Source organism: Crocodylus porosus, unplaced genomic scaffold, assembly GCF_001723895.1.
Source record: "Crocodylus porosus isolate Cpor-Errol unplaced genomic scaffold, CroPor_comp1, whole genome shotgun sequence".
NCBI classification, from domain to species: Eukaryota; Metazoa; Chordata; order Crocodylia; family Crocodylidae; genus Crocodylus; species Crocodylus porosus.
This window is the reverse complement of record NW_017728947.1, coordinates 92,215,491-92,224,851: the sequence shown is the minus strand read 5'-3', so window position 1 is coordinate 92,224,851 and position 9,361 is coordinate 92,215,491. Positions and strand designations below refer to the sequence as shown.

Below are 9,361 nucleotides of genomic sequence, written 5' to 3'. Positions count from 1 at the left end.
GTTGCCCTTGCTTTTCCTTTTGCTCCCCACATATCTGAAAAAGGACTTTTTATTGTCCCTGATGCATGAAGCTAGTTGGAGTTCAGTTGCAGCCTTGGCTTTCCTGGTTTGCTCCCTGTAGGACCGACCAGTGAAGAATAATCCTCCGTGGAGATGAGTCCTGTCCTCCATCCTTTGTAGGCTTTTCTTTTTAGCCTTAGGAGGTCTGCTAGGCCCCTGGAGAGCCGGGGGTGGGGCGCTGCTATGCCCTCTTCTGCCTTTCCTTTGAGACGGAATAGACTTAGCTTGTACATTGAGGATCGCTCCCTTGAGGAGCAACCACCCTTCTTGAACTTCCCTCTCCCTGGAGTCGTGGTTCCTCAGGGCATCACTGGCAAGCCTCCTGAGCTTGTCAGAGTTGGCTTTTCGGAAGTCAAGGACTTCCATGTTGCTGACTGACTTGCCAGCTTTATGGTGGATGGTGAAGGTGATCAGCTTGTGGTCGCTGTCACCTAGCTTCCCATGGATCACTAGGTCGCCGATTAGGTCATCCCCACTAGCCAGTACCAGGTTGAGCAGCACTTTGCCTCTCATTGGCCCATAGACTTCTTGAGTCAGGTAGAGGTCATCCACGCACAAGAGGAAGCTTTGCGACCGCTCAGATTTTGCTGAGTGATCTTCCCACGAGTTGTCTGGGTATTTGAAGTTACCCATGACAATCATGGTCCTGGAGCATGTGGCCTCAGCCAGTTCCCGGGCGAACTCCTGGTCAAGCTCAGGACTTTGGGTGGGAGGTCTGTAGTAGACTCCCACTGTTGTGTCCCCTGTGCCATGTTCCCCACAAATTTTAACCCAGAGGGTCTCCAGTTGTCCACCCTGGTCACCAATATCAGCCTCCAGGGACATGTAGCTTTCCTTAACATAGAGAGCTACACCCCCACCCCTTTTATCTACACGAGCTCTCCTGTACAGGGTATAGCCATCTATATATATATATATACACACACACACACCAGTTCATACACATATAACCCACCTACACATACAACAGGTAAGTTCCTATCTTGGATGGTACAATGCGTATGTGTGTGCTTGGGGTACCTGGGATACTTGGAGGAAGGTGTTCAAGTGAGAGAGAGAGAGTTAAAGTATACAGAGTGAAAGTTGCCAGAACCCAGGTTAGAACTGGTGGACTACAGAGAAGCTGGCTGAGGAACTCAGGCTTGGATTTACTTAAGGTGGACTGGGGCTGGAAACTGAGGCAGACAGCTGAGACACCTGGTTGCTCAGGGGAAAAGGAAAAGGCAGTAGGGATAAGACCGTGGCAAAGAAATAGGGTGTTTGGAGGCAGAGAGGAACTCCGGACAGGTGTTGGAGCTGGCAGTGAGCCAGAAGCAGGAGAGGGAGAAATGACACAGAAGTTAGAGGGGCGAGGAGCAGAGATTGGAGCAGAGCCAAACCATAGTAAAGCAAAACCCAACTTAGGGGTCCAAATAACAGTTTTATTACACAGACAACACACTATACAGCCCCATGTAGTTATTGGTTCACACACTCACACACACAATGGCAACAGGAGAAAGAGACTCAGTGGAAGGGTTGGAGTCCAGGTAGGGAAGAGAAGCAGAGTTCAATTCCTTGGTTGAAGAGGGAGTGGAGGGTGATAGCTACCTATCCAGGCTGGAAAGGGGTCTTTGTCCAGTAGGTGTTGTCCAGGGGGGTGTCGCTGGCATGGCCTCTGGGTGGATAGGTAGTGTGTCATGGTGCTGGTCCAGATGGAGAGGGCGTCCCAAGGAGTCAGTTTTCACTACCCCTTTTATGGAGCAGTCTACCTCTGATCTCCTGTGAGGAGGGCCTGTCCAGGCAATGTCAGTCCTGTTCCAGAGGGCTCCAGGTGTTCTTACTGAGCATGTGCAGACTTGGCACAATGGTGGGGTGTCTCATCTTTTGTTTCTTGAATGCTGAGAGTGGTTCCAATGGCTGGGTCATTGGTCCAAATATTGGTGTTGATGTTCGGTTATTCAGAGGGACCTATTTGTAGACCTACTGCCATTGTCTCTCAAGCACCCTCATTCATCCCCATTCATTCAGGAAACAAGTTACGTAGGAGGGGTAGTATGAGTCATGGGTTACACAACTGGGCCTGGGGACAGGCTGGAGACTTGACAAACAAAATGGAAACTTGACATGACTTATGCTAACTTAAACATATAGGCCTAAAACAGTAATCACACAATATAAAAGCAGTAAAAAAAAAGTACAAAACATAATAAGTATCCCTTATAAAACAGTGGCTATCTATATCAAAATAGCAGGACACTTATTTTCAAGGAGGGGAGAGAAAAATAAAACCTACTACCTAAAATAAAATGTTAAAGCTTATCCTACATCTTAGCTTATTTATACTTATCTAGGAAATAGGGAAAGAAAAAGTCAGAAATGGCTGGGCAAGGGAATGCATTTTAAAATAAATAAAAAAAAGAAAAACTGGGGGTTTTGCTACAGTAGAGTAATACATTTAAAAGAAAAGAATTCAAAACTAATTATTCTATAGTGGTTAAAGAAGGGTGCTGAGAAAAATGAGTTATTTCAAGTCTGCCACTGGCTCTTTGATACAATTACTACAGCATTGCCAGTTCTCACAATTTTATCATATTTGCCCCGTGATATTGGGGTGGGTGGGGGTCGGGTTTAAGCCCCAGCTCCTGGAGCCCTTGTGATTATCTGAGCCTCTCCCTCAACCATCATTTAAAAACTGGAACTCTGTCCCTCCTGGTTGCAAACCATAGGCTCAAAAGTTGGAAAGCAAATAGAAAAGCATCAAATTTGTTATTTTTAAAAAACTCACTATTTTTAAACTAATCTTTATGACTTTGGAGGGCTTGGCTCATGACATTTAAATCCTTAGGGTCAGCAATAATGATATCATTTTAGAAGAGGTAAAGTCTCCAGTGTTTCATGCCTTGGTTTGGCCTGACGAGCTTTAGTTGCATCTATGGCCTGACTTATGCAGCTACTCTTGAATTCAGCTGGAATTATGAGTGCTGAGCACATTTGAAAACCAGGACACATTTTCAAAAAGATCCACTAGTTCTTGAAGAACATAATACATGTGGCTACATCGGGGTAGGCAATTATTTTGGGCGGAGGGCTGCTCACAGTTTTGGCAAGCCATCAAGGGCCGCATAACAGGCAGCCAGGGGCATATAAATATTACTTTTCTAAGTTTTTTAGGGGCCCTGTAGGCCAAATAGAATGGCCTGGCGGCCTGCATCGAGCCCGCGGGCCGCATTTTCCCCACCCCAGGCATATGCTACAGATTACAACTAGGTATACCCAATTTGGCAGCTAGCTATTCTATAAATGATAGGCCTTGAAATAATAATTGTAGAAGAAAATACAAATAACTATAGAAAGTGAATATTGCCAAATGCCTTCCCTTATCCCCTTTCCCAGTAACATTCCCTGACCTTCTTCTTACTGCAGGCCATTGCCGAAGATGTTAAGAGTGGTGAAAAGGAACTGCAAAACCTGGAAGTTCAGTCTATAGGTGTCATCCAGAATACCTCCCCGCTAGGGGCCGAAAAGATAAAGGACGAGTTGGAGGAGTTGAGGAAAGCCCTGGAGAAGTTGAAACTAATGTGTAGCGAGGAACAGGAGAGATTGCATAAGTTCTTCCAGTCAAAAAGTGCCTATCAGTCCCAAGTCAGAGAATTAGAAGCAGAGGTTAGTGAATTCAGAAAGGGGATACAAAGGCTTGAAAGTGACCTGAAGCCAAGGGAGAGGGCAAAGAGTGAAGAGGAGTTATTGATCCTGTGGAGAAAGTGCACGGTAAGTTGCATTGAAGAAGGTTAAACACAACAGATAAGAAGTTTAGTTAGCAAACTTGACTAACTGAATTTTTATCACCAACCACAAGTGTTACACATGGTCACTTAATGCACTACTGGATGATACCAAAATACTTTGGAGATGAGGCCAGAACGTGAACATGAGTAAAGAAACTTGAATGGAGACAAAAGACCCCATAATTCTATGGTCTCCACTTCACATTTTCTACGCCCTGATTCTCTGTAGTTCTGGCAGTCAGATTGCTGGCTCCTCTCCAGATGTCTTCTTACTCTATAAATAGTCCCACTGAAATAAAGTGTGTGTGCATGTGCATACATGTGTTTGTACTAGCACATTTATAATTTCAAGTTTCTGGTTGTAGAAATGTCATATTTTTTAAAAAATTGAACTGCTTAAAAAGCCAAACTGCATGAGAAAAGGTTCTCTGCATATGGAATATGTAACAATCACTGTCATTGTGTTTCTTTAAACAGCTGTAAAGTTCATGTATCTATCATCATGTTTATGTCTGCATGATATCTTTTATTATTACCCCAAATGCTTTTTAATATGCTGTATTTAACAAGAATTGTGCAAATAGTAGGGAAAGAATATTTGCAGACATGCAGTAAATACAACTGATTCCACCCAGTCATATTCACAGCCTTCCCTCTCCCCTGCTCCCCAAGTTCCATATCTAACTCTATAATTACTGTTTTATAACTGCCTGTGGAAGAGATATTTGTTGTTAGTGCCTGCAGAATGGGTTATGGTGGCATCCAAAGTGCTACTCAACTTAAGTCATGCAATCCAAGAATGGAACTAAGGCATGTGGCTTTGTTGACCACTGACACACATTAGAGAGTGAGTTGTGCATACCGCAGAGTCACTAGAGGATGTGACGTGGAAGTTTTCCAAAAAAAACATATCCAAAAGTTGTTCATAGCTGTTCAGTAAATTGTACAGGGACAGTTGAATCTGGTGCATTTAAGTATCTGCTCACAGAAGGCAGATTAATCATTTCAAGAGTCAGCCCAGTCAGTATATTTCATGCTCTGATTTTTGTGCTTGTGATTTAAACTGACTGCTACTTTTATGGTTAAGGCAACAAGAGCAGCTCTTGCCACAGAGGAGCCAAAGGTTGAGAGGCTGAAGGCTCAGCTTAACAAGCTGTTCCAGTTTCCACAGGATGCACAGCCACATGTGGACAGTGTTGTATCTGCAATACGGGAATACCAAAGGTAATTGCAAATTGGGAATATGGCTAAAATTTCAGTCAGGGACTGGATGGGTCCAAGGGTTGGCAAGAGCCTACAACAGAAAAGCAAGATGCAGCTGGACCTGAAGTAGCAGGGTTAAAAAAAGAGGGATTTTTATAGGTTATATCCACATCCTACATTTTACCTGTGATTTTACAGCCAGCTTCTGCAACTCTTAATTGTGTTGAGAGATACCAACTCATGTGCGTAGTCCCATTAAAAGCCCTGGGAGCCAGGTTTTGTCTCCCATTTGGCACCAAAATAAAGGGCTGGATTATCAGAGGAGCTCAACATGGGAGTGTAGAGTTGTTTTGAAAACTGGGCATAAGTATCCTGTTAGGAGCTGTAGGTGAGAGGGCTGAGCACTTAAAAATCAGGGTATGAATCTGACTGTTGAACAATTGGAAAAATCTCTCTTAGGCCCTAAATCTGCTCCCAACTGGAGTTATCCCTGACAAGGAGCAGGTATTAAAAAGTCAAAGGAAACTGTTTTCATTGTCCCAAGGCCAAGGGTATCCTGGGGAGGTGTGATTTGCCTGCGTGTTGTATTCTAAACTTCCGTAATGACTAGGGACATGGACTCCTATCTTTTGCTCTTGGATTGCTCTGTTATTGTGCTGTATGCAGGCTGAATAATTTAGCCTGGTTCGATTGCTTGGCTAATTTAGCTCACCTTAAACTTTTATGTGTTGCTTTCTTTTCGCAATAGCAATCCAAAGTCAGCATAGGAATGGCAGTTGTTAAATAGTTTGGAGGAATGGCTGTGAGCCACAAGTACCCTTTTTTGGGACTTTGTTTTGATGACTCAGTCCCCTTGCAATTCTCTGACAGGGCTGTTTCCACCTTCCCCTGACTACGTACCTCCTGCTTCCTGCCTACATTTGGGCTGGAAACATTGCAAAATCTAGCCTCTCCCTGTGCTCCGGTGCTTCCGCTTCCAGGCTCACTGGAATCGGGAACTACAGAAGCTGTAAAACTTTTTGCAGATTTCCAGAAAGGATTATTTTTGGGGGGAAAAGGTTAGTTTTCTTTATTATCTGCAGACTTCTTTCATTATGTTGAGTGCCAACTATGCTGGTCAATTGAAGTGGGCCTGGTCATCACAGAAAACCAACAAATCAAATTTTAAAGGAATAATCAAGCAAACAAACTGGGATGTTTTCCCTTAATGGCAGCCAAATAAAGAAGATTGGAAAATTGGTCTGTGATTAGGAAACAGCAGCTGTTTAGTAAGTTGCTGGGGTTTTCATAATGCTTTTTTGCAGGCGTGGCAGCTTCAGGCAGAGACTGGCACAGATCACAAAGCAGATGGCGAAGGAGATACCGTCTAGCTGAGGATTTGGTGGTCCTCTAAACATGCATGTGTTTATATTACCTCTTTGCTGTAGGGATTGTTACCATCTTAATTTTATAAATGCAGAAGCAAAAACAATTTTTTTTTAAATGGAAAGGTGAAACTAGCTGAGCATGCGCTGGACAGCTGTGTTGTAGCGTGGAGTAGAACTGCAGTCTTTCTACTTCCTGTTTTGAGCAGAACAGGGCACTGCTTATTGTTGTGCATGGATTTGTTTTGCAAAGTGTTATTTGGTTTAAGATTCAAGCATAGAGAACCAACAAGTAGCTGTAGAGTGTGTGCTGCTGGGTCCCACTGTACTGAACTCCAGCTTTCATACTGGAAACCTGGAGGTTTAAATTAGTGGCTCTTTGCTAGTTTTATTTTGCTACTCAGTTTATTTGACATTTAAAAATTATTTAAAGAAATTTAGCTACAGACAAAGAAAACTTTTATCTCCGGCCTTCTTTTGGGCATTTTAGATGATCAAACAGTTATTTTTAATGTAAAGAGTTAAAAAAATAATGTTTTTTACTTTTTATTTCTAAAATGAAAAGGGGTTACAGATAAATTCTAACTTTCTATACAAGCATTAGTTTGTGCCAACCATCAATCATACTTCTCTCTTGATCTTACTTCATAGATAACTGAACATAAAGTAATGAAAGCATGCAAGCGGAGATTGTTCAGCAGTTGGAACTGAAGGGCCAGATTTACCCCCAGTGAGTCAGCACTGAATACAGTGCAGCTTCAGAAGAGCTGACACATCTATCTAGAGCTAAGCAAAGTTTTCCAGACACTGGCAGAAGTTGCTGCCAAGGACAAGGGTTCATGAAGCCAGGACTTCATAAGGAGAAAACTGAGGTTCTTTGTGTTAAATACAGAATGCACATGAGGACTGTGCTAATTTTTCCTTTGATAAACTCAGACATTGTGTTTAGGATTTTAATATCCTTCTGTCTATCTGCTTGTTTTTGCAGTGTTAAAGGAAAAGCATTTAAAATGAGTATTGCAGCTGGAGGTGAGCTAAGGCAGCATCTTCAAAACCCAATGCAAGAATTTCAGCTGTGGAAGCCATCAGTTCAGGGACTTCTGGATATGACTGCTAATGTTACTGAACCCACAGTGGCACAGACTTTCTTACTTCAGCTTGAGGTAATGAGGTGCTGCTAAGTTGGGGACCCAGGATCTTGTTTGTACTGCACACGCTTTGTAAACAAGTTATATGTGCTTAGCATGCTGACAGCAACAGCTGGGAAGATTGTCCCATTATCATAGAAAATAACACATTATTGAAGATCAGCTGAATAACAGACTATGTCACTTTCAGTACTCAATTTGGTAACATACAGTTGCCAATTGAGGTACAAATGTCATATCAGAGCTAAATATTAATAACAACAATAGTATTGCCTCCAGTAGTAACCACAGATCTCTCTGGATCTGCACAGACTATCTGTAGATTCTGATAATGCTTTGGCCATAATAGAGTATAAAGTACATAATTTCTGTAGTGTGTTGGTTGTACCCATGTTGATCTAAGAACAGGTATGCACCCATGATACGGGGATTTGCTTGTATCTTCACCCCTTCAATCTCTGAAACAAATGCTTTCAGAAACAAGGATCAAACTTAACCTTAACTCTGATAAGGCTGCTTTGTGGCAAGGTTTGTTGTAGCTGACTAGCTTCTTTGATGCAAGGCAGAAGAACTGGAGACAAGAAGCTAAAAGAAATATTGTAAGCAGAACTTGCGCTTCCTGGTGCACTTGTGGTAAAGCAACTTGCATTATCCATTACAGCAGGACTGAACTAGGTCTGCAGTGTAGCCCCAGCTTCCCTCATAACTGCAATTGCAGAAACAAAAGGATCCTGCAAGTAGGAATACAATTACCTTCATACTGTTTAGGCCTTCTCTCCCTATTAGGGATGGAGGAGGATGCAGTCTTTTTTCAGTGTCTTGCATTATACCACACATGCACAATATGTTGTTTGTTGAAGCAGTGGCACTGATGTCCATATATTCTTTTCTTGTGTGGCTTTTGGTCTGTTCATGTAGTTGTCAGTTCTATCGTTTCACCAAATGAAGTGTTGTTTTAGGAAGGTCTGGCAGAAAGCTCCCAATTCAAGGAAAGGATGATGATGATACAGCTGAAGAAAGATTTGCTTGGCAGTGTCTTTGGTGAGGAGGAAGCAAGGTCCCTCTTGACAGAGGTGACTGAAGCAGCAAAGGAGAGAGAAATTCTACATAAAAGTCTTTTGCAAAACAAAAGCAAACTTCAGGTGAGCAGCCTATTCACCTCAAGGCCTATTTTTAACCCAAGTCAAAGAGTATGGTTAATCTTTCATATAAAACCGCTTTAATAAATAAATTCAGTAAGACCTAGGTGTGTTGAATGCACTTCATAGCTTGATAAATGATTAATAGAAATGTGAATTGTTGGGTTGTAGAGCTAATTATTTGTTCATAGTATGAAATGGGCCCATAATGCAACTCACAGATGCTTTTTTTGTCTCTCCTAGAACTTGATTTCTCAGCACAAAGACTTTGATGCAGGTTTTGCACCTTTGCAGAAGAAGTTTTCTGCTGTCAGAACCAAAGTTGATCTAGAGAAAGAGCCACAGCCTGACCTTGTAGGAAAAAAGACACGACTCCAGAGACTCCAGGTATGTTACAAGAACAATTGCCTGAGCTATCCTGATGTTAATCGTGCTTACACAGTTGCTCTGCCTCATTTTTCCTTAGTTTCATAGTTTCATAGTAGGTAGGGTCAGAAGGGACCTGAGCAGATCATCAAGTCCAACCCCCTGCCCTGGGCAGGAAAGGATGCTGGGGTCAAACAGCCCTGGCTAGGTGATAATCTAGCCTCCTTTTGAAGACCCGCAAGGTAGGAGTGAGCACCACCTCCCTTGGAAGTTGGTTCCAGATCCTAGCCGCCGTGACTGTGAAGTAGTGCTTC

The 9,361-nt window shown here is 42.7% G+C and overlaps 1 protein-coding gene across 4 annotated transcripts in view; it reads left to right on the top strand.

Moving 5' to 3' along the window:
- Nucleotides 1–9,361, top strand: part of SYNE3 (spectrin repeat containing nuclear envelope family member 3) — a 91,763-nt gene that overhangs the window by 49,677 nt on the left and 32,725 nt on the right. For all 4 annotated transcript variants that reach the window (XM_019552472.1, XM_019552471.1, XM_019552470.1 and 1 more), the window contains exons 6-10: nucleotides 3,466–3,810; nucleotides 4,915–5,051; nucleotides 7,383–7,557; nucleotides 8,502–8,684; nucleotides 8,925–9,068. In XM_019552472.1, the coding sequence (XP_019408017.1) occupies nucleotides 3,466–3,810; nucleotides 4,915–5,051; nucleotides 7,383–7,557; nucleotides 8,502–8,684; nucleotides 8,925–9,068 (984 nt within the window). The remainder of the gene's footprint in view (nucleotides 1–3,465; nucleotides 3,811–4,914; nucleotides 5,052–7,382; nucleotides 7,558–8,501; nucleotides 8,685–8,924; nucleotides 9,069–9,361) is intronic.